The sequence below is a fragment of the Xiphophorus hellerii genome, chromosome 10 (genome assembly GCF_003331165.1).
Source record: "Xiphophorus hellerii strain 12219 chromosome 10, Xiphophorus_hellerii-4.1, whole genome shotgun sequence".
NCBI classification, from domain to species: Eukaryota; Metazoa; Chordata; class Actinopteri; order Cyprinodontiformes; family Poeciliidae; genus Xiphophorus; species Xiphophorus hellerii.
Window position 1 is genome coordinate 5,199,681 of NC_045681.1, and position 25,431 is coordinate 5,225,111.

At 37.1% G+C, this 25,431-nt stretch overlaps 1 protein-coding gene across 3 annotated transcripts in view; it reads left to right on the forward strand.

The window, feature by feature from the left end:
• The window catches only part of LOC116727280 (protocadherin-15-like), a 228,917-nt gene that overhangs the window by 162,659 nt on the left and 40,827 nt on the right, over positions 1-25,431 (forward strand). For all 3 annotated transcript variants that reach the window (XM_032574623.1, XM_032574624.1, XM_032574625.1), the window contains exons 27-31: positions 11,959-12,068; positions 12,922-13,062; positions 17,336-17,463; positions 24,728-24,958; positions 25,217-25,305. In XM_032574623.1, the coding sequence (XP_032430514.1) occupies positions 11,959-12,068; positions 12,922-13,062; positions 17,336-17,463; positions 24,728-24,958; positions 25,217-25,305 (699 nt within the window). The remainder of the gene's footprint in view (positions 1-11,958; positions 12,069-12,921; positions 13,063-17,335; positions 17,464-24,727; positions 24,959-25,216; positions 25,306-25,431) is intronic.

The following is a 25,431-nucleotide window of genomic DNA, read 5'->3' on the forward strand; positions in this document are numbered from 1 at the left end:
TCCAAGAAATTTATCCATCTAATCACACTGTGGAACATTAAACCCGTATGCCAACTGAATTAGAGTTTAAATTAGTACATATGAGACGTCCCACTTTACAGAAATTAAGCATACAATCTGCAAACTGTATAGGGCTTTTCTCTGTTATGCGTCTGACTGGTGGGTGGTGGGAGCACGGAGTGCTGCGCTGTTTAAATGAGAGTGTAATGTAATGAAATGGTGCTGAATAACGAGTAAAGGAAGGTTAAACACTGCTTTTCAGAGTAAACGTCACAAATTTTTTGCCACAGAACCCCAACATTTAAAATCTAAAACCAGAGGATATCTGCATTGCAATGAGACCTACTGATGAGCTGCAGAAAAAAAGGTAAACATATGTCATTGTTGCTATGCCAGCAGGCTTTCAATCAAGCAAGGTTTTTGTTTTTACTGCATTGCCGTTTGGCTAATTATGCTGTATTCAAACTGAGAGTTGAGGCATTTATCAAAATATATTCATTTTGAGGATTTAAGTCACATTTACAAGCAACTTATAAATGTTGTTTGTAAATGCAACATTTACAAGCAACAGTTACTGTATATGCAGTTAATATGAATAAAAACAACTACAAGCTACTTAGAAGGAAGCTCATAAGTGGGGTTCTGTCAGATGAGCGGAGTGAGTTAAGAAATAGGATGCAGGCAAAGAGAGAAGTGCATTGGGGGCACAGAGAAGTACAAAACAATCTTTTTCTTTCAAACACATAAGAAATGCATCATTCCTCATTTTAGATTATGATAGGCAGAGTAAAAAAGTGTGCACAAATTATTTTGAACTTGTTACAATAGCACAACACTTGGCAACAAACTGTTTACAAGATCAATCTCAGATCAGAAGCAAGTGAAGAAAGGATGAGGCACAAAGTTCTGCAATATCAGAGGTTGATGGAGGACGCTGAAAAGAATAGTTTGACATGTAGTGCTAGGGGAAATAGGGGAAAGGAAAGGAAAGAACTGCAATATAGAAGTTTGAAGGGGGAAAAAGAGGGGGAAAAAGAAGTGGCATCACTGTCAGCATAGAGCATATCAAAAACACATTAAAGTTGACAGGCAGATAGGCAGACGCACGCAGACAGATCAACATACTGCATGATAAGTCTTTAAAATGGCAGATGAGCTGACAGGCTGACAGATTGAAGTAGATTAAGCAAACAAGCAGACAAGTAGGTGAAATTTTGAATAGAGAACTGCGCTGATGCAGATGGACAGGAAGATTTACAAAAACTGAAATTGACAGGCAGAGGTAGACTGACACTCTAAACATGACAGACACCGCCCGGAGTCAGTGCCGAGGCAGGCATCTGTGCAGTCACACATGAAGACATCTTTCGCAAGTTTTGATTTCCTGTTTGTCAGCTTTCAGTTGGATGAGGACTTCCTCTTTTTCAAACAATGTGGAGCAACCTCAAGAACGTAATAAAAGTCCAGTGGAAATACAAAATGACATTGGGCAAAACTGCTGCAGGTGAACAACACTCGCTCTACCAGATCAAACAACTTGCATGCTTCTAAAATATATTAGGCCTCCAATGTGAATGCCTCAAAGCTTGCAAAATAGCAAGTGTGGCATGAATGCATAAATCTCCATTCCTGCAGCTTTTTGTGACCTTAAACCAAACTCGGTGAAAAGAAAGGCGTGAGAAGGGTGATTCATACTCCTCCATCTTTTTCGTTTGAATAGGTGGTTGTTGAGCGTGCTTCCGTTTTTTTCACTGGCCTGTGACCGACGCACTGACATATTTCTTGCCTTTGATCCTAAAATTATCAAACTAACAGATCAAAGGAAAACTCTGAATGGGCGTCTTAAAAATGCGAAAGGTTCTTGTAATGACAGATTCCTTCATGACATGACTAGACTGCATATCTTCACTACATTAAATTGTCAGTGTCAAGTTTTGTGTTCTGTCTTGGACTTAACTTGTTGCGGTGACTGAAGTTTAGTTCCAGTAAAGAGCAAAGATTAGCATGTAAAATGTTTAGCAATATTTGAAGTTTGCACAGAAACAAAGCCTAGTAAGTAGAGCAATTATTCATTGGATCTAATAATAAAATGTGTTGTTTGCTTCATAAAAACTTGCATGTAATGTGACAACAATCATGTTTTTAAATACCCAAAAAACTAAATTTTAGGATTCCGGTAATTTAACCATCTTTTTCATACTTAATGGAAATATAACTGTTAAGACCCATTCTTAAAGTTGGGTAAACTCTCTCCCTTCTACTTATTTCCTGGAACATTGCATTAAAAATGCATGTATTGTAAATATAATGAATACTTCATTATGACGGTTGTGAATTTAAACCCGAAGGGTCTAGCATATGCACCAATATAAACATAGTGCTGTTTGATTATACCAGTTACATTGAGTAGACTAAGTAGACTGCTAGAGAGAATTTAGTGCTTGTGATCAGCAACATTTTAAAAATTTAAACACTGAATTTGATGCTTTCAGAAAAGTGATCATAAAAAAAACAACAGCATACAATAAACAACAATGCAACCAATCCACACAGTCTACTGGAGCAATCTTCATTGTATGTATGTGGTTTATAGTGACCAAAATATGTTTTTACTGTGTGTTCATTAATCACATTTCAGAATACCTGTTAAATTTGTAACATTTAAAGGAATTGCACTTGTGTTGTTTGGAATTATACAACGTCTAATGTGAGGTTCTATTTCTCTTGAGTGAACTCTAAAAGAATATTTGTTACATACTCCTCTTGACCCACAAAAAGAAAAATATTTGACTAGAAAGAGAAAAAAAATCAAGATGGAGGCATTCCACCAAACCTCTGTCCAGATCTTTTTCTTTAGCTTATGTATGAGAATCTAAAAATTGACCTTTGGTATGACTTCCCTGTCAACTGCAACAACTGTTTATACCATCCATTCAAAAGAGATTCAGTAAGGAAAGGCACGCAGACATGGCATGTGGCTTGTTAAGTTAGTTGCTGTTAAATTAGACTCCTTTTCCTTCTTGAAAGAATCAATGAGGAGCTGCTTGAAGAAAACTTAATTGACTACTGAGTCATGAGTTCACAGCTAATCCAACATTGTTGTTAAATTACTTCCAAATGAGCCCCACCTTCGACTCATTACCTGATTCAAGCGCTTGTTACCAGGAGAAGATCCTCAATCTTTTTTGTCCAGTCATACTTGTCATTGATGCTCTAAAATATTTCAAAACAAAGAAAAACAGAAGTCGGTAATGAGAAATTGTACCAAGATTGAGAGCAGACAAGAGCAAAAGACTTAACAATAGCAAAACGATCATATTTTAATGCATTTTCAGATCTTTTGTCTCCTAAGCATGAAAGGAAAACAAATAAAGACACTCTGTAATAATTCATACAGAAAGATAAATAATTTAGTACACTTGGAACAAAAAAAAGAATAAAAAGGATGATTTATGTTCTAAAAACAACTCACTCTTTAAATGCATAGTAGCAACAAAGAGAATAACAGTTGTGGATATGAGAGGTAGTCATTAATTTTCCTGTATGCCCAAATTTAAAGGAATGTCAAAGAAAAATTTTAATAACAAAATATATGCTGTTTCAACACCAAAATAAATATTTGTCCTGTTAAGTTCAGCCTATAATGTAACTATGATCTTTTCTTTCTTTCATCCCAAAATAAATGTCTTTCACTAAACTCATTAGTGTCACATAAATAAAGCATCAAGGGAAATATGAAAATGTTAGGAATATTATTATTGCTACTAACAGAGTCTCCAGGTACGTGTATACCTTCTGATTTCAGACCTTTGGTTAACAGTTACAGCAGTACTATGCTGAGAAGCTAGGAAGATAAGACATAAAAAACCTACATTAAAATTAAAATCAGGTTTGGGGATAAAAAGAAAATTAAGAAAGTAAACAAGTGCACTTTAGTGAATTAGCATAAGATCAGAAGCTCCTTCTTTTGGATTTTGAGATGCTTCTGGCGATTTAGTGGCAGCGAAAGATGGTACACTTGCTCCTCTACAGAACTGCAGCACCTCAAAGAAAGGTAATTTATTTCACTAATTCAATTCCGAATGTAAAACTCGTTATATAAATTCATTACACACAGAGTGATATATTTCAAGTGGTGTTTCATTTTATTTTTTTGATGATACCGACATACTGCTAATGAAGGACGCTCTCAAGCAGCTTGGATTCTGCGCCTCTCCACTCTTTCTACAGACTCTGGATTCTTAAGTATATAAATAAAAAGCTAACTTAGCTTTCATTGGAACAAGACTTTGTAGCTTTGAGCAAGAGAGCTAGAAAGTTCTTTTTCTGCTTTGACCAGGTGAAATAATTTTGAAACATTGATTCTACATTCAGAACACACCTTCTGAATCTCCCACAAATACTTGAATGGACTTTGCTTCACAGTCAAATATCTCTGTTGTTTGTGTAACTCTTTCTTCCACATTTTTACATAACATTCAAATTTTCAGTAATATGCTTTATGCATATTGATGAACAGCCAGCTCCTTTAGTGATAACCTTTTATGTCTTACACTCCTTGTAGAAGGTGTCAGAGACCTTTCTGCTGGACAACTGTAATAGGAAGGAGGATTAACATAGAGAGGTCACAATGGGTTATGTAAAAGAGACACGGTGCTGTGAAAAAAATATTTACTAAAAATAAATCTTTTAAGTCACTGTGGAGGAGCTGGATCTCAATCGGGCTTGAGTCCAAACTTTGACTACATCACACCAAAGCCTTTACTGTCTTTTTTTCTGAGCCATTAAGAAATGCAGTTGATGGTGTGTAAATGTTGTGCTGCATATCCCAAATGTGCTTGAATTTAAGGTCACAAGGACAAATTCCTTCAGGATTTTATGATAGAGAGCAGAATTTGGAGTTTCTTTAAAAACAGCAAGTTGTCCATGTTCCGAAATATCTGAATTTCCCCAGAACATCACACTACTTGTGTTTCATTTAATGAAACATTTAGGTTTGACATAAAAGATTTGAATTTATCATTGAGTAGCAAAAATGTTTTCATGTTCCCGTGTGCAATTTTTGGCGTGTGTAAGCACAAGTTGCTGCACCACAGTACTCTGAAGTACACAGTTTACACTCCAGCTTAACATGTAGTCATAACATGCAAATAAGTCAACTGCATAAAAAAGCTCAGGTGATTTAAAAAAAAATCATCTCATTTTGATGTCTAATTGATCCATATTTCCTCAAATATGGATCGTGATATAGATTTAAGGTTGGTGGGCTGTTGAATGGACAGAGTTTCATGGATTTGGCCCGTAAAGGATAAAAATTGTAAGTAGTGAAGAAGTTTTTCTGTGCTGTTTAGGTAATGATATGCAGAAGAACAAAAAATCTGAAAATCCCTTTGTAGTGACAAGAATTCTCCAGCTGCACTCGTGCTGTACCTACAGGTCTTAACTACAACTTTTCACTAAAGAAAACCATTATATCTCTCTAACCTCTCTTAAAATTGTTGTCGCATATGTATTGAACCATGAAACTTTAAATTACAGACAGAAAGGAAGCGGTTCAAACAGCCTGAGACAATCTTTAAAGGTTGTTATTGCAGAGAGCTGAGACTACTGGCTCAGCAGACTCCTAATGGAAATCCTGCGGTCAATTAGCACACGTCTAGAAAAGAGAAGAGTCTACAGATAAACTGACAGATGAGGTAGCAGCGAGAGAGCGCACCAAATTGTTTCTGAAAGCTGTAGTTTGTATAGCTGAATCTTCTGCTTTCCTCTGCTCACGAGACATATAACAACACTGTATGAACTGATTATATTTACTGTTTAACACATAGTATTATTCCCTAACTTTATGCTTAGATGTAAATAAATCTTTGGAGTAAATGTATTTACTAGAAAATACTTGAGCACGATTTTGTACATGTTGTGGTGTGGAACTTTATACGGTACCTTGCAAAAGAATTCACACCCCTTGAAGTTCTAAATTTTATTTCATTGGCTTTTAATATGTCAGATCAACAAATCAATGCAAACAAATAATACATGGCTCTAATTTTTTTATAGAAATATTGCAAACAGTGAGGAATATATTTATTTTTATCCCCTTATAGTTAATATTTTGTAAAATGGCTTTGGCTTAGCTTTGTACTTTACTTTTTGCAAATATGTACTAAGTGTAATTTCTTCCTAAAGCTTCATTCATATCTCGGCGCTCGATAGACATAACATTATCAGAGAAAGTGCCTTCCTTCTTTGCATGTTAATTGCTAAAGCATTTCTATATTTTATAGGACATTTATAGATTTATCTTATATGTACATGCTATATAAAAGATTATTGGCAGAGGAAAAAATACAATGAAGTTGGAAGGTTTGCCTGAGCTCACAATAGGCAAAATAATGCCTCTTTACTGACTAAAGAAACTCCTGAGTAGGCTGTTTCTTGCACTCTTCTGTTTCTCTCATATACCTCAATTTGGAAGGTGATTTTGCAGGAGAGTACATCTACTTAGAAATGGCTTTAGTCTGAAGACAGTTTTTTGATTGTGAACAATCCTTTTTGGGACTTTTATGCAATGTGGCACAATCGATTCAATCTCTCCGAAGAGTAGAGAAAAAGCCACTTTGCACCTTTGACACAGAGACCATCATTATTGCTCTTTTCCTCAGGAACAAGGCTGTTTCTAGGCTGAAAGGTAGAAATGTGGCTCTTTCTCCAGAGCCCAGCGAACCAAAGAGGTGTAAGGCTGCAGAGAAACATCCATCCATGGTAGCGATCTGTCTGTGTGAAAGCAGCCAGGACTTCAAGCAGGACCGATCAACAGTCTAAGTGTGAATTGGATAACTATTTTAGTGGGTTTTGCACCATTTATCATTCAGTTCACGATGTTTTAAAATTTTCAACCAATTTTTCTTGCTTCACACTGATTTCTTTGTTCACTTTCTAACCATTTTTGTATATCTTGTTTTCAGTCATCATTAGGCACTGAAATAGTTTTGCATTTTTAGCGTTTTTAAAAAATATAGATATTAAAATATATAAACTATAAAACAGATTATTATATGTACTGAATGAAAACTATAACGTTCTAAATATATATTGCCAGTAAAATAACAAGACAAAACCTTCATACCTTTTTATAATATTGTTCATTGAAGTAGAAAAATGGACCACATCTCTGCATGTTCCTATTCTGTTGATCCCTCAGTCATCTTTTTGTTTTCTACTCTAGACCCTTCCCATTGAACTTTGTTGCATTTTTACTATATTTAAACAAAACAAATACTGGGAATAAAACCTGTTATAGTATAAAACAGGGGTCTCAAACTCCAGTCCTCGAGGGCCGCAGTCCTGCAACTTTTAGATGTGTCTCTGCTGCACCACACCTGAACAGAATAATTAGGTCATTAAGGCTCTGGAGAACCGATCTACACAAGGAGGAGGTCATTAAACCATTTCATTCCAGTGTTTTGTACCTGTGGCACATCTAAAAACTGCAGGACTGCGGCCCTCGAGGCCTGGAGTTTGAGACCCCTGGTATAAAAGGACAGGACATATATTGCCAAAGTGTTTGGATTTTCTGGTTGACTCTCGGCCATGTCTTCAGCTGACAGTATATGGAGTGACACACTGTTGTATACACACAAACAACTTTTGAATGGCTGTTCACTGTATGGACCAGTACTTATGATAGACTAACTTTTTCTAGTTTTACGTAAAATTGCCAATCATGACGCAGCGTTTTCTTCAACCTGCATATTGCCATCTCTCTATTGTGGAAAGTACAGCTCACACTCCTGTTAGAGGTCATATTAAGGTGGCAACCAAGAAATAATCTATTCGAAATGATGGAAGCCGAATTCTCAGCAGAAAAAAACAATGATTGAGACAAATAAATGCCAGTGGCAATGAGGGAAAGACCCTCAAACAGAGACTGCCACAACTGATCACTGTTCTCATTATTGTGTTCCCCTCTTCACTGCAGGAAGTGTATGAGAAGAGTTTTGTTAGGCTGTCCATGACTTATATTTAGTCAGAATGTGTGCTTCAGGTATGTGAGTGCATTTATTTGACAGCTAACTCCCCCGTGAATGAATAAAAGTTACTGTAGTGCCTCTATAACCACAGCAGCACAAATTTTACCGTGTTTCATTATGGGTGTTCCAGGTGTATAATAAAATGCGATACGGTTATAACAATCATTCTCACAATTTGTCTGAAAGAATTTTATCTCTTGGTCAAAAAATACATTTGGAGCATGATTTACTTTTTAAGCTTTTTCTTTAGGGATCTCTATTGCAGACTAAACAGACTCCTGTTTGCTGAATTTCTCACTATCGCCAGGTAGGTATGATATACACTGAAGGGGGTACACTTCAATTAAAATGGAAAGATTTAATATTTAAAAAATGACACGAAGTGGTAATTAATGTCATTTTCTGTACAGACAAATCCAAACCTATAAGCCTAGTAAAATATTTAGCAATTTGTAAGGTGATATCTGATGTGCTCATGTGCACTACATTAGCCCAACTCAGAATACTGATGAGAGTGGGGGAATGTGATTGAATAATCAGCTGTGTTCGACTTTTAACGTGTACTTTACTGTGTGATTTGTTGTGACTTTGTTGTAAATGGAATCCAGTGTGTTTTTGTGTTCTGTCAGTTTATGGATGTACAGGCTTTCTGTCAAGTTGCTCTTTCAGCCTTATCTGGTCACCTCTATGGAGAGGATAGAACTAGAGGATATTAAAGGTAGCTGAGGTCTGCTAAGATGTCAATTGAAATCTGGAGCTGAGGGAAATAAAAACAGGAAGGTGCAGAGAAGAAAATGCAGAGGGTGATGTGTATGAACAGGGTAGAAGTGGAAAATTGAGGTTTCTATGGAGAAGACATGACGAAAGTCAAGATGGTGTGTACTATGAAACAAGAAGTTCAACAGAGAACTATACCAGCACTTTTACAACAGCACTAAAAAGCCTATATTACTTCATAGGTTTTCATTTGTGCTGCTGCTGCACCAACTAAATTGAATAAACTGAGCTCCAAACTTTTTGGTTTTGAGTGAATTATGCAAATGTCTAAAATAACTCAGTCATTTTCATGTGGAAGGAGTTTAGGCAGCTTTGCATCCATCTGTACTTCTATAAGTGTGACTGCAAATGAGAATTATTTTTATTTTTATGAGTAATAGCTTCTGCTTTATTTTCTAATATGGTACTTATAATTGCATGTGGGAAAGGCTCAGTTTTGCACACCATGGTACAATGCTTACCCACTATTAAATCTCTGGTTAATAGATTTATTTTTTGGAAGCAGTATAGATGCATTAGTTTTTTAATTATTTGCATCAGGGAAATCTGATCTATTCAGATGAAATATGATACTTTTGTTTAAGAAGTTTTACGATGTTATTAATCTCAGCAGCCACTCCTACTGTTTCAGAAGAAAAACTGGAGCAATTATGTGAAAATATATACCGAACAGATTTTAGGACTGCAACAGGACTGTTTAGGACTCATCAGTCCATTCCTGTTACCTTCACCTTGATCACACAAATCACCTGATATTCTTTAGATAACATCTTTCAAGCCTTAGCACTCAGTACTTCTCGACAATTACATATTGTCGAGAAGTACTCGACAAGAACCACACGTCAAATCAGGTACTTGAATTTACAGTCTACTGAGATGTTTACAAAAAACAGTAAAACATTTATTTATTTTTCTGTCAAACCTAAATTTAAAGTTCCTCCATAGAAACATAGCTAAGCAAAACTAGTAAAATGCTGGCTTTTGGTCTTGGTGTATTATCTCAAAATTTTTATCAGCCCATCTGGCAACCACTTGTAAACGTTTCTGGAGGCGAGCCTAGGGAGGCATTCACATCAATCCTATTTGGTCCGCTTTCATCAAATTCATCCCTGGTGCAATTCGAGTGCATATGTGAATACCATGCAGACTGGAGATTGCTCCAAAAGCAGGAAACGGATGATGACACAGGGCATTCTGGGTAAATACAACCAAAACAAACAAAGGTTATCACTAAACAAGTCTGGCGCTAGCAGGAGGAATGGGTCATGGTCTTATACCAAAGACAAAAGAGAACTCCTAAATCTGTCGGATGATGAGGTGTGAAAACAAGTCCGTAGTACCAAGGATTGTAATAAACACACTGTTCTGCTGAGAAAATAGCAACAAAGTCCATAGTGGTGTGCTGTGAATATTCTTGTATGCTCTTGAGGTTTTGCTGAATAACTAAAGAGCAGCTCTTTGCAATGTGATTTAGTGGATTTTTTTTTCAAAAGACATTTTGACCTAGAACATTAATAAAAGCCCAAATATAAATAATTAAAATATTAAATGATGACATTCTAATTTGAATTTCATGCTACTCCTCAGAAAAAAACTGACATCTACATATATTTTGGTAAAAGTTCAAATAAACCAAGTGACCTTATGGTTCAATGGTTGTGTAGTCTTTAAGGTGTATGCTTGTGTGTCAGTAGCAGGCTGTCTGCAGTTTCCCTACACACCACATTTCTTCAATAGACTTCTGTTTTATATTTATTTACTCAAGTAGAGCAGGTGGTTCACTAAGCAATTGACTTGGCCAGAAGTGAACAAACACACTCAACACACATAATTTATCACTTGGTGATGACTTGATGGCCTGGCCAGTTGGTTGCCCCTGCTGTAAAGCTTAGCCAGCTGTGACGCTTGGCCTAATGACTGGAGTGGGCTTTTTTAATGGAACAAAAACCTGCTGGAAATTTGAGGTTTGGCAGGTTCAAAAAGAAAACCAGTCAAAAATGCAAGCACAGAAAACTGCCCACCACCTGCACAGGGAGGCGGATTGATCCGATAAAGCTCATGTTTGTTGTTTAATTGAACAAAATGAGCATTGTTATAAAAATGAAGCATATGCTTAAATCAATAGTATAGGAAAAAATGATTGTCCTGGGATTGTATATCTTAACCCAGGAAAGTCATGGAATGATACTACGGTTGGTATTGTTACTGCACAGTCATCTGGTGTAGTCTGCATGCTCTCTACCTGACATTAGGATTTTTTCCCCCCTCAATTTCCACCTACGGTCCAAACGTATGTAAAGCCAGAAAGCATGAAATACTGTAGGCATAAAATGAAAATTCTTATATTTGTGCAGTTCAGCAGCCAGCATGACTGGCTGATCTGTATATGTGTCTTTTGTTGATAGGTCTGCAACTCAACACATTGTACTGGCAAACATTATTTGACACTGTGGAAAGACAATGACTGTCTTCTCCATAAAGGCTAGATTTGTGGTGTTCAGAACTAATAGTTGTTTCATAGACGGATTTTCCCTCCTGATCTTTGGATCCCTGCTGCTCCTCCAGTTAGATTGGCCGTCTTGACTGCATCTCAGACTGATGATCTGTTCGCTTAGGTTACAGTTGTTCCAAGCTCTTTCCATGTTAAGATGCTTAATTTATCAGATATTCTCTCGTAATCTGAACTTGCTTTAAACCTGGCAATGTTAATTGAGGTATAATATACTGTCGAACTTTGGCTTAGATAATAAGCCATAAATTGCTACTTCAAGATTTTTTGAAAACTAACTTATGGATCTTTTAACTTCTGTACTTATTTTTGAATGGCATCAAGGATGTATAGGTTTGTGTAATAGCTGTTTTTAAAAGGGTAATTACTGAGGACCAAGCTCTCCGTTTATCTCAAAATACTTTTAAAGATTGACGTCCTGCCCTATTGCCATCCAGTTTTTAATCTGTGAACACAGCGTGTGATTTTCTCTCTGCCAAGAGAAAAAAAAAAATTATATATATTGGATATTTCATATTTAATTCACAGCCTTTTCTACCTTGCCAGATCTCAGTTACGCCTTGAGAAAAAGTAGGCCAACAGTCGACACACGAATATTTAGTTTTCCAATCTATTAATATTGATTGACTGATCTTTTTCCAGATTTCCACCAGTGAGTGAGGAGGCTGCTGTTGGAACCCCAGTGGGAATCATCATGGCAGCAGCTGTCAATCAAACTATCGTGTATTCCATCGTTGAAGGCAATGAGGGAGGTGAGTGCATTCAGAGTTTTCCTATCAGAGCCTCATCGCTGCTCCAGCTTTTGGCATTAAAGCTTCTTCCTGGTCAAACATCTCTTACAGCTCAGACCACCCCGCACAACTTCCTCTTCACTGTATGCTACAACAGTGGTCCCTGACCCCCGGGCACCAATTGGTACCGGGCCGCGGAAGAAATAATTAAATATTTCCGTTTTTTGTATTATTTGAGTCTGGAGGATCTTTTATTTTGCAAATCCTTTAACCGGATTCTCTTGGTTACTTCTTGCGCGCCGACATTGAGCCCACAAGCAGCAAAATGAGTAAGAAACAGATCAGATGTCTTTGGAAAGTTTCTTTGCGAAGGGGAAAAGGCCCAGAGAAGAGACAGGAGAATGGATTTATCCCGGTAGGTGATTCCCACATTCCAAGCCCGCTCTGCATGTTATAGTGACTGGCTCTCTAATGAGGCAATGAACACATCAACAGGCTGCGTTCTCGCTCCCAGTCAGGGAAAACCCCACAGCCTGTGATAATTGGGCCAAGACAATGTTGATATGTCCGATTTTAGATCGGGCATATGCAACACACCACTACGTAACAGACCGCACACTGCAGGACGTTGTAAGATTGTCGTAAAGGGAAAATCGGGACAAAAAACAACAACCACAACAACAAAAGGCTTATCTGACGGTTCCTCTTCCCCCTCCTCCCCCCCCGGGCCGCAGGAAAATTGGCCAAGTCTTGGTCCGCTGTAATAAAAAGGTTGGGAACCACTGCGCTACAAGACTCCTCACTCATTCCCTCTGTGCAATAGCACTTTTTTACTACCTTGTTTTAAAACTTTTTGTTGTTCTGTTCTCCCCAGGCGTGTTTTTGTTAAACAAAACAACTGGGGAGATTTCCACAGCCAAGCCCCTTGACTATGAAACCAATTCCAGCTATGTTCTGAAGGTGGAAGCAGACTCCATGAGGGTGGTCTCATCAAATCTCCGAGCTCCATCAAAGTGTAAGTGGAACTGCAGGTGGAAATGCTGCACACTTGTAATCATGAATTAAAGTACCATTTTTTTTTTTGTCTTTGTATTTCTGGTCAGAGATCTTAGCAAGCTATTATGACAAGCATATGGAAGGATAGCCAAGATATAAGACCCAAATCAGACAGATTAAAAAGCAACACTATTCCAAATACAAAGGAAATGTATTTAAAATTTAGAATTTGAACATTTTGAAAATGAAATGCAAAAAAAACTTAAACATTTTAGTATCTAATACACCAGAAAAAAAAATATTAAGATTGAATGTAAAACATTAACAGATTAGATTTGTCACTCTGTCAATAAGGTTAGTGACTAGTGAGTGTATGCTAGAGTACACAATGACTCTCAAAATGGTTTGTAAAATAATTTTAAAAAAACGGTTCCCCTAATCCACAGTCTTATGTCTGGTAGTTTTTTTGTTTTTCTCTTTTCTGATGACAAGAAGTCTCATGTGTGACAGGTCTGACTTCTATCTAATTATTTAGAATCCATTCTGGTTCAGATTTAGTTCCAATAAATCAACCTGTATGCAATAGAGAATAATCATGGAGCCAGATTCACATCCAATGAAATACAGTCTGACTGAGACCTTATGTCAATATAGAACTGTTGATCATGTATTATCAGTTGGTATATTTCTGCCTAAGAAAGGCCATTGACTTTTACAGCTTTCCTTTCTCAGCAAGTATTTGGCATCGTCTTTTATAGATGAGATGCTTGTTGGTTTTACTGGGGGGTTTTCTGTAAAGCTTGTCTTCTCCTCTTGCTGTGAACTTTGTGTCATGGCATTTGTACACCAGCATTTTATTTTTAACTTGTAAAGATGCTTGTAGCATCCTAAAGCTCCATGTACATTGTTTTGGTGTTTTGACATAGATGATTGTATCTGCTAAGGCTTTACTTTCTTCTGTTCGGCTCAACATCAAACTTGTTGTGGTCTCACATACCCCTTCATTTGCATTTAAAAGAAAAAAAACAACAACTCGTCCTTTCATTTATAATTAGAGCTGAAGTAAAAATGGATCTAATTAGTCTCAAATTCTTTCTCCTCTTTTTTTTCCTACTGGTCTCCTCTTTTATGTCCTTTTTCCTTTTTCTTTTTTTACTTCTTTTCACTTCATATCTGTGTTCTTCTTAATTGAAGCTCAGCTCCGGAGCCTTCGCTTATCTTCTTTAATTATGGTGTTTACCACATGCTGTTCTCATTTCATTAAAGCGATTTGAATTCAAGAATTCTGCTGGGATTAAAGCAGCAAATCATTGTGTCATTTGCAGATATCCAGTTCTTTTCCGCACACATCAAACAAAAAAATCGATCGGACTCCAAGTTAATACAGCTTCTTCACATGAAGGTTTCAGCGTTGCATCTGGAGGATGTTGCAGATTTGTGTGCTTGTGTTCTCTTCATTTTAGTGTTTGTGTTGTGATTTTTTAAATTATTATTATTGCTGTATCAATATTCCTTTTCTGTAGCATCAGGATAACTGTCTCATTTCAAACTTAATGGATTTGTGATTTTATTCTTTCTTTTTTTTAATTTGCTGTTTGGGTGGATTATAAAGCAGATTTATACAGGTGTCATTCAGAATTTCCGAGTTCCAAAGCAAGTCATCTCAAGTTTCATCACTGATTCATTAGCTAATGTTTTTCTTCAAATGAATTTGGCAGAACCACAATTACATTTAATTGTGTTAATAAATAATGTTTTCCATGTATAAAAATCATCTAACATATTAATTGAGATAATAACTTACATTTACGGAGTTTGGTACAGAGAAATAATCAGATCTGCAGGATTGACAGAATTCAGATTGAGTAAAGCATTTTTCTCAAATGTCTATGGCATCACATACCTGCCAAAACCCTGAGGAGCGTATTAAACAATCACAGCAGCGCATATATCAATCAAGAGAGCACATAGCTCTGATTGCGGCCACACTTATTCAGAAGCCCATGAACCCAGAATGCCAAGTGGTAAAACAGGCTCCTGCCACCCAGCTGTACACTCTTGCCAGAAAATTGCGCTCGCTCTCTGTTTAGTGGGCATATTTGTCAGTTGGAAGCGGTAATTCTTATAAGTAATCTGATTAGCTGGATTTTCAGCTGAAAGTCCAGTGACAGCCTGCACAGAACTTGGTCTAGGAGAAGCAGAAGAAAATGAGGAGGACGAATAAAAAGATAAGGAAAAGAAAAATATTTCCTTTTCCTTACCGTCTTCATCATCATTATCGTCGTCATCATCATCATCATCATCATCATCATCATCATTTTCCACCTCTTTTTCTTTTTCGGTTTGAATTTAGATTATGCCATCCACTCTTCTCCTGTTAGGTCCCTTACTGACATTAATAATGTGATTACTTAATTCTTAATTAGTTTTCGACGGGAATGTGATGCCATACGTGACTCATCACCATGGCATTAACATGTTTACACTTCTTTGTGTTTCTTACAACAACCTTTCTAATTGTGAAAATTTGTGGTAAACCCTGAAAGACTTCTTCAGATTTGAACAAGTCTTTAAAGTTGAGTTTTGAACTGAAAAATGAATTGGAAAGTACTTGAGAATTAATGAATTCATATTTCACCAACAGATCTTTAAAATGCAGTGTACAGCAGATTAAAAGAACATACAGAAGGATCTTATATTATTGAATAATGTATTGACTCATTCATCCGGACATGTTTTTAGTGTTGAGGAAGTGTGAAAAGCGTTAGACTTCTAATGGGTCTTTTGCTACTAATTACTGAAATGTTAACCCTTTCATGTTCCTTGAACATCAAAGCACAACGTTTAATGTGTTTTCTAGAAATTTTATGTGATAGACTTACACAGCAAAGTGTACAACTGTAAATTGAAATGAAATGTATTTGAAAAAATACATTTTTCTCTGAAATTGTAGCTACAAGTCTTTTGGGGTGTGTCATGTAGTGACTGGAGTTTTTGCCGATTCTATTGTACAAAATTACACAACCTTGGATTGGATGTAGAGTGTCTGTAAACCTCAATGCTTAAATCCAGCAACAGATTTTTAATCTACTTTGTATCTGTACTTTGGGATATTCTAACACGTGACCGTGCTTTGATCTAAAACATTTGACTTTAGTATTGGTTTGTAGCTTTGACTATGTTCACTTTTACTGGGACTACTTGAGGAAAGCACATACATTCATGATACTTTCACCACTGCTCCTCAAAATAGAGATGGTGTGTGCAGGGTTATATGCAGTCAGTTTTTTTCACCACCCATTTACTTGCAGCCCAAAAAGTTTAATTGAAGTTTTGTGTTACTAGAGCAACTTCATCCCCACAATTTGTGAACTGCAAATGTAACATCTTAGGGATTCCTTTCAACAATGACTTTCTTCTTGCTACTCTTTCAGACTGCCCAGACTTTTAAAGTGCCTGACTAATAGCAGTCTTGTCGACAGATTGCCACACTTGAACTGTGAATCTGTACAGCTCCTTCAGAGTTACATTGGCCTCCTGGCTGCCTCTCTGATTTATGCTTCCAGCAGTCAGTTAAGTTTTGCAGCAATGTCTTGGTGGGTGTGCAGTTGTACCATACTGCTTCTGTTTTCAGATTTTGGAGGAAAAGAGCTTCTTCTTGATTAATTAGGTGGAAGCATTCAGTTTCATGGGATTTCTGTATGTGTCTACCGGAATAAAAGCAGTTTTGTGCCACACTTTTCAGAATTTTGCATCCCTTTTTCTTAGTTGAATGTGACTTTTTATTATTAGTTTTATATATTATTTTACAATTATTTTATTTATTTATATATTATTTTATACTATATTTTCATATTAGTTTTATGCATTCTTGAATATAAATAAAAAATGGCAGATCTTTTCACTTACAATGGGAAAAATGTCTTACAAATTAAAAAAACATTTGTCAATGGAACTTGTGCTTTATAACAAATCTACATTCAATAATTACTAAGTTAGAATAAGCTACAATATGTTGCAGAGAAGTTACTTTTTTTACTTTTCAGTTAGTTTTGCCTTATTTCAAAAATATTTACTCAAGAAACAAGACAAAAATGCTTGGTAAGATTGTATGTTTTTGCAGTGTGCTTCTGATATTTCCATTTCAAAGCTGCCATTGTTCTTGTTCAGATTTGGCCCGGTCTGAATTCGTGCAGGAACTGTACTTGTAGTCAGTCAACTAGGTTGACTTTTTCTTAGATCCGGAGAACATGTGTATCATATTGTGTTTTTGGTTTGTTTGTGTGTTTTAGCTAACACAGCCCGGGTGCTGATTGATGTCCAGGATGAGAACGACCACCCACCCGTTTTCACCAGATCTCTTTACATTGGAGGAGTTGGAGAGGATGCCAAAACTTTCACCTCGGTCTTGCAAGTACAGGTAAATAAAAAAGTCTAAAAGTGGTAATAATTTCTGTCTGCTTGCCGGGTCTTTTGCTTGTGTTTGAAGTTTTTAGAAGCACGGTATGTAACAAGATTCCCTGATAACATCAACATTTGTTTCTCTTTATCTACTGCTTGAAAAACCTCCCTTTTGCCTATCTGCAAGGTATTTCATATCGTAATGAACAGCTCGAGTGATCCAGTCTCATTAAAATATCTTTCAGCATCCAAAATAAATCACAAGGCTGTTCCTTTCAAGTTCTACCTTTAAAAAAATATGCAATATGTCTTTAATGAAGCTGGATTCCACAAAAGACTCAAACAAGTTCACTTGCATAAAAGTCTGGCCTTTGGTGTTTAATTATCTTTAAGATCATCCCTGCTTTATTACATCTTACATGATGGCTCTGACATAACAGACTGAACCCAGATTAAAATGATAGTTTTGTGAGGAAGGGGAGTGTGCTAGCACTTGTTGCAAACACAAAAGATTATTTTTGTACAAAAGAGAAAAAAAATAAAAGATTAAATAAATATTAGCTCTCTTCTGTTAAACATGTTTACTACAGAAAATTGGCTGTATATTCAATTTCATGCTTATTTACTGAAGCATAATTTTGGACATGAATGTAGGAAACACTCAAATGTCACAAAAGATCTCAGAGCAAGAATTCAAGTTTATGATGCAGCAGGGAAAATCGAGCTGTGTCGGAAACATGCCTACCGGTTCTCACCAACCCAAAATGATCCTAAGGAAGGGAAATGTTTACAGGATTTGTTTATTGTGGGTTATATTTCATTCTCAAATTTTTCCTCTATCAACTTATTTTGATGATTAAATTGGCTGCTTTCATAAACCAGCCATTGGCTGCAGAAAACAAATTACATCAATGCAATAGACTAAATATTACGGGAGACTTGAGCGGAAAAGGAACACAATTTTATGATTTGGATGGAAGTCGCTGAAAAAAATGGATTTCTCAGGAAGACTGATGTTGTACTCAAAATAACATTACTGAATGAGTCTGGACTCCGTCCACCATGTATTATGACCATCATCCAAGAAGTTTTTAACAGTCTGCAAACTTGGATCTCTTGTGTCAAATTGTGCTTGTGAGGAAGAGATTTTTGCATCACAAAGTTGTTGTTTTTTTAAGTACAGAGTTATGCCATGATCTAAAAATGCGATTAAAGGATGGAAAGCCATAACAGTGTTTTTGGATTCTGGATTATTTTAGCAGGAGATTGAGAAATGACACATGGGCCACCATAGAAAACTACTTTAGGGGAAATTGAAAGCTGTACATGCCTGAGAAAGTGTGAGACATCATTTTTGGATGTCCAGTTCTATACAGTGTTGCTCTGGACATTTGAACAATTGATCAAAGTTTTACTTCCTTTAGTAGAGACACGACTTTAAGCAGTTCTTCTTACACATGAATGTTAAACGACGTTAGGATAACAAATATTACGCTACATGTGCAAACATTTTGTTTGTGTACTGAACAATGTTTAAAGTTTTGTTTGTGTTTATTAGCCTGTCTTTAATCATTTGCTGTGATGCCAACCTTTAAAACATTGTCAAACATGTCATTTTTACCTCCTTTAATTTGTCTATGTTGGAACTTCTGTTGCTGTGGTCAAAAACTGTCTGAAGCTGAGATAAGCCATCAGGTTCATGGTTTTCATAAATACCCATGAAAGTTGCAAGGAAGTTTTTTTTTTTTCTTAATATAGAATAGTGGTGATCAAGGCTGACAATTTTGCAGTTAACCTCTCTGTGGGGACAAGAAAACACTTCATAACAACTTTGTGCACATTATGCATACTCATGTCTTCTTGTGGGAAACATGGGGAAGGACGACTTGTCTGAGCAATAATCCCTTCAGTCATCACACATCTACTAATATCCTTCGTATGTAGTTTTCAAAATGCTGCTCCTGATGGCAGCCTTATCACACTTCACCATGCTCAGCCACAAAAAGAACAGTCACTGCTCTGTTTTACATTACATTCCATAGCAATGCCTGACCACCTCAGTTATTAAAACTGCAAAATCAATTTGAGTTTTCAATCTTTTTGTGAAGTTTTTCAGGTTTCCTTTTTTATTATCCGTGCAAATATCATCAGAGCAGACTGTCATGCCTTTCTGCTGTTCATGTTTAAGTGTTCCTTCAGCTGCTTCTCTGTCCTCTCATAAATCCTTCCAAGATTCTTTTGGAGCTTATCCTATAAAACCAGTAAAAACATACAGCTCTGAAGCGGCACGTCTCTATGTCTTTTTTATCATTTTTCAATAATACAGTTTTACATAAATGTCTGAAGCTTTGTTGCTTCAAAGCAGAGGAAAGTGTTAATAAGAGTGGTTTTATTGTTTAGATTCTAGTAGCTTCTGATTTCAACATTCCTACAAAGCTAATGTTGCTGTAGGTCTAAAACCATCACTGAAAACCATTTGAAGCAGTCTTGTCAAAAATGCTTTTGGATAGCATTTAGATGCTCACAGAACATTGTTTTATGTCGTTTCTTGCACTTCTGGTTTCTAGAGAAACTGGCCAAGATGGGACGGGTTTTTAGACTATTCTCAAGCCTTTATTTTGTGCCTCCTCTCTTTTGTCCTCCCTCCTGCTGTCAGGGAACAAGTAATCCATTTTAACACACTGATGGCTTCATTTTTTAAGTACACCTAGACTAGAGGAAACTGGAGAGATATGGCTTGATGGAGGAGCTGTGATTGAGAAGACACACTTTAATCCTTTTGATTTATTGTATGTATCCCATTTTTTTTAATCTATGCTGTTTGTTATGTTATGAAAGACACTTGGCAAACGTTTCAAAAGTAAAAATAGGAGTTTTAATCATAACTGCTCGTCTTGCAGTACTAAATGAAACAGAATAGCGTATCTAAATAGGCTGATGATGCAGCTGCATGGGTTTAAAAAAGCATGTTTGGTGCTGAGATGATACATTTTTTATTACCTTATTTTTGTTTCCTATCCCCTTTGTGTTTCATTATAGCCATCCACTTTTGAGGATTAAGACAGTGAGAGGAGGCAGGAGATGAACTACGGATTTAGAAACGAAGGAAAGAGAAAGGCTTAAAGCTTCCCTGGGTTCCAGACAGGTTTTAAAATTTTTTGTGGAGCAGACACAACTAAGACTGAATGTTGCCAAGTACAGCACTTTTAGGACTCCCTGTTCACACATTAGTGCTGTAATTAAAATTGATGTAGCAGCCACAGTGCTTACTGTTTCATCAAAACTTGTTTCCAGTTGAGGGCATTCGGTGCAGGTACATTAGTATCACTTGCACTTATATAAGCCTGTTATTTACTGTCTAATTCAGAGACTTGTAAAAGGTGGTAAATTGACACTCCTTTCTGGTGAATTGTCTAAAGTGTCAGCTTTAGAGTTGTAAAAGCGTAATGTTGGGGTGTTTTATTTGTCAGGTGGATTTTATACTAAATAATCTAATGTTGGATGACACAAAGTAGTTTGTTTTCTTTGATCTGTCAAAAGCTTAAAGTAAAGACCTTTTTCTTCGTTTTCCTAAAAGATGATGAGCTAGTATTCACAATCAGAGCAGAAGCATACAGCAATTACATTGATGTCAATACTTGATGGGTGCAAAGAGGAACAAGTCAGAACAAGAGGAACACAAAACCAAAACAATTTCCTCCCCATGTTACAAATGCACTACATGTCAACGCTACTGTGGCCAATAGCTACAGCTGGACAGCTGTGTTCCAGTTTGTTGGGATACATATCTAAAAAGTCATTAATGAATTCACATAAAAAGTTGACCAGAGGTTGAGCGAGGCCCGGCTGAGAGGCAATTAAGTTTTCATGTTGATCTGGATTTGAAGCTATGAAATTTTCATTCTGACCTGGCAGAGGGAACGTTGTGTCTGGCCGGCTCTTGTTTACCTTTTTGGGATAATTGGCACCAGCCAATTATCACAGCTTCCATGGTTGATTATTTTCCAAAGCTGGTAAACACATCGGCAGAGGAGCATTGTTTGTGAGGCTTGACTGTAAAAATAAGGCAATTTAACTTTACTTTACACGTTTTTAAGTGAAAGTCAGTATGTTTTGGATTGCAGAACATGAACAGATTAACTGGAAGGGTGATCATTATCATGCCATCACTTCCACATTTTGTCTTTTTCAACTGTGACCAGACATGTAAGTAAAAACTGTTGTACTATGATCAGCATAAAGAAATATACAAAAAGTTTAAGAGAAATATATTAAAAAGTGTAAAGTGTATCAATATTTACCATCACACATTTGAGGGTTATGACTGTGTGATTACTTAAAAAATTCTACTTAGGCATTTTTTGGTATTATTATTGCTACTTAGAGGAGACACTTTTCAACTGTTTTCATTAAGCACATTTTAAAAATACTTCACAACTTTTGCTTCTTGTTTTTCTATGGCAGTTCCTTCATAATTACTTTTTCCCAGGGATTTTATAAAAGGAGTATGACAGCAAAAGTTGTATTAGCACAAAGATGTTAAACAGTATTTGTTTTAAAAGCAGGGATACATAAAATCCAGAGTTTTTTCTTTGGAAAATGAATGATTCTGGAACATAAATGGACCTATCTGGGAGCATCTCACAGGGAGCAAAAATAATCAACCCTCATGTCAATTATTTTGAATCTTATCAACCAGTTTTATTGCCATGAAACTGAATTGAGACCTCTTGGACTGAAACTCTCAGAGAAGAGACTATGAAGGTTGTGGGAGGGAAAAAAAAGAAACACCCTTATGCCATTTTTGCCATTCCACTTTCTGCTACTGGCTGCACATTGATTGACTTCATGGATGAGAGGATGAAACAGGTACAAGAAAGGCAGCACACAAATGCTGGACTCATTTTTAAAAGCTTATGCATTGTTACACTTTATGTTTATTCAGTCAGGCCAAGCAAAACAAAACGGACAGCCTGCAACCATAAAAACATGACAGAGGTTCCAGTCTGCAAAAGATTAGCAAGATTTCTAAAATGTGTGTTTTACTTAATGTCAAAACGATTACAGTATTTCTAAGGAACAAGAGAGCTTCATAATACCACAGTTTGGTATTACGAAGAATAATTCAGTATGGCATACTGTAAAGCTACAGCATAGAATAGTGTATTATATTATAGAGTAGTATAGAGGATATTTCCTTAGCGCCAGTCTGTGTTGGACTGTTTTACATTGACTTTAAGTTTTCTAAATAGCTTAATTTCCCTTGTCCCATATATATATATACACTGCTCAAAAATAAAGGGAACACTCAAATAACACATCCTAGATCTGAATGAAAGAAATATTCTCATTGAATCCTTTGTTCTGTACAAAGTTGAATGTGCTGACAACAAAATCACACAAAAATCATCAATGGAAATCAAATTTATTAACCAATGGAGGCCTGGATTTGGAGCCACACACAAAATTAAAGTGAAATAACACTACACGCTGATCCAACTTTAATGTAATGTCCTTAAAACAAGTCAAAATGAGGCTCAGTATTATGTGTGGCCTCCACGTGCCTGTATGACCTCCCTACAACGCCTGGGCATGCTCCTGATGAGGTGGCGGATGGTCTCCTGAGGGATCTCCTCCCAGGCCAACTCCTGGACAGTCTGTGGTGCAACGTGACGTTGGTGGATGGAGCGAGACATGATGTCCCAGATGTGCTCAATCGGATTCAGGTCTGGGGAACGGGCTGGCCAGTCCATAGCTTCAATGCCTTCATCTTGCAGGAACTGCTGACACACTCCAGCCACATGAGGTCTAGCATTGTCCTGCATTAGGAGGAACCCAGGGCCAACCGCACCAGCATATGGTCTCACAAGGGGTCTGAGGATCTCATCTCGGTACCTAATGGCAGTCAGGCTACCTCTGGTGAGCACATGGAGGGCTGTGCGGCCCTCCAAAGAAATGCCACCCCACACCATTACTGACCCACTGCCAAACCGGTCATGTTGAAGGATGTTGCAGGCAGCAGACCGCTCTCCACGGCGTCTCCAGACTCTGTCACATCTGCTCAGTGTGAACCTGCTTTCATCTGTGAAGAGCACAAGGCGCCAGTGGCGAATTTGCCAATCCTGGTGTTCTCTGGCAAATGCCAATGTCCTGCACGGTGTTGGGCTGTGAGCACAACCCCCATCTGTGGATGTCGGGCCCTCATACCATCCTCATGGAGTCGGTTTCTAACCGTTTGTGCAGACACATGTACATTTGTGGCCTGCTGGAGGTCATTTTGCAGGGCTCTGGCAGTACTCCTCCTGTTCCTTCTTGCACAAAGGCGGAGGTAGCGGTCCTGCTGCTGGGTTGTTGCCCTCCTACAGCCTCCTCCACGTCTCCTGGTGTACTGGCCTGTCTCCTGGTAGCGCCTCCAGCCTCTGGACACTACGCTGACAGACACAGCAAACCTTCTTGCCACAGCTCGCATTGATGTGCCATCCTGGATGAGCTGCACTACCTGAGCCACTTGTATGGGTTGTGGAGTCCGTCTCATGCTACCACGAGTGTGAAAGCACCACCAACATTCAAAACTGACCAAAACATCAGCCAGACAGCATAGGTACTGAGAAGTGGTCTGTGGTCCCAACTGCAGAACCACTCCTTTATTGAGTGTGTCTTGCTAATTGCCAATAATTTCCACCTGTTGTCTATTCCATTTGCACAACAGCAGGTGAAATTGATTGTCAATCAGTGTTGCTTCCTAAGTGGACAGTTTGATTTCACAGAAGTTTGATTTACTTGGAGTTATATTGTGTTGTTTAAGTGTTCCCTTTATTTTTTTAGCAGTGTATATATATATATATATATATATATATATATATATATATATATATATATCATTACATTACTTCTGATGTGCTGGTTGTGTGAGAGCTTTGTATGCAGTATGCATTTCTGTGTTGTAACATCTTGCTATAAGTCATTGTCTGTCTGGGCAGGAGCTGATAGCCAGAATAGATTAATGGATTTGCACATGGCTAGACGAATCAGTTTACCCCCTACTGCTTATTCATAGTAAAACAAGTGTAAGAGCAAGCTTCATTACATCCTGAAAACTTTCAGGAGATTATATTATAAGAAATGTTTTTGTTCTGAATTAGTTCATAATAATACAATATTATGAGGATTGCAGATAATGGACTAGATAATATATAGAGAAACTACTTGACTGTGTTGGTTATTGTATTGTGTAAATGATGACATTGTAAGTAATATTGCCAATATTTTTGCTCATTTTCCAGGCTGTGGACAAAGACACTGGGAACTACAGCTCCATGGTCTACAGGCTCATCATCCCCCCTCCCACAGGAAAAGAAACTAAAGACAGCAAAGATGGATTTGTCATTGAACCGTACACCGGTGTGGTGAAGACAGCAATCATGTATCGCAACATGAGGAGGTCATATTTCAAATTTGAGGTGGCTGCAACAGACAACTACGGTCAAGGACACAGCAGCAGAGCAGAGATAGTGGTGCGTGTGTGTTTTATTTTTCACTCTGATTCACGAGGACCTTTTCAGCTGAGATGTATTTAAAGTTTTCTGCACAAAGTAATTAAACATAAATGGCAGAAATTAACTCAGATTATTGGGGACTTTCAACTATAAATGAATGGGGGTTATCTCTTTATTTATTTATTACGTATTTGTCATTATGTTGGTTAAGATCTCATTTATCCCAGGTTTCTATTAAAATGTATCTCATCTAAAGTGTTTTTTTCTAACATCTAGGTGTCTGTTGTGAACCAGCTGGACATGCAAGTGGTCGTATTAAATGTCCCTCCAACGTATGTTGAAAAAAATAAAGATCAATTGCTCAGGTAACAATGATGTTTTTATCCTTAAATATCTTTTGCATATTTGTTTAGTATTCAAATTGTTTTTATCAGCTACAACGAGGTAGCTGATACAACGAGGTATACCAGCCAGCATACCTCAATGTAGAA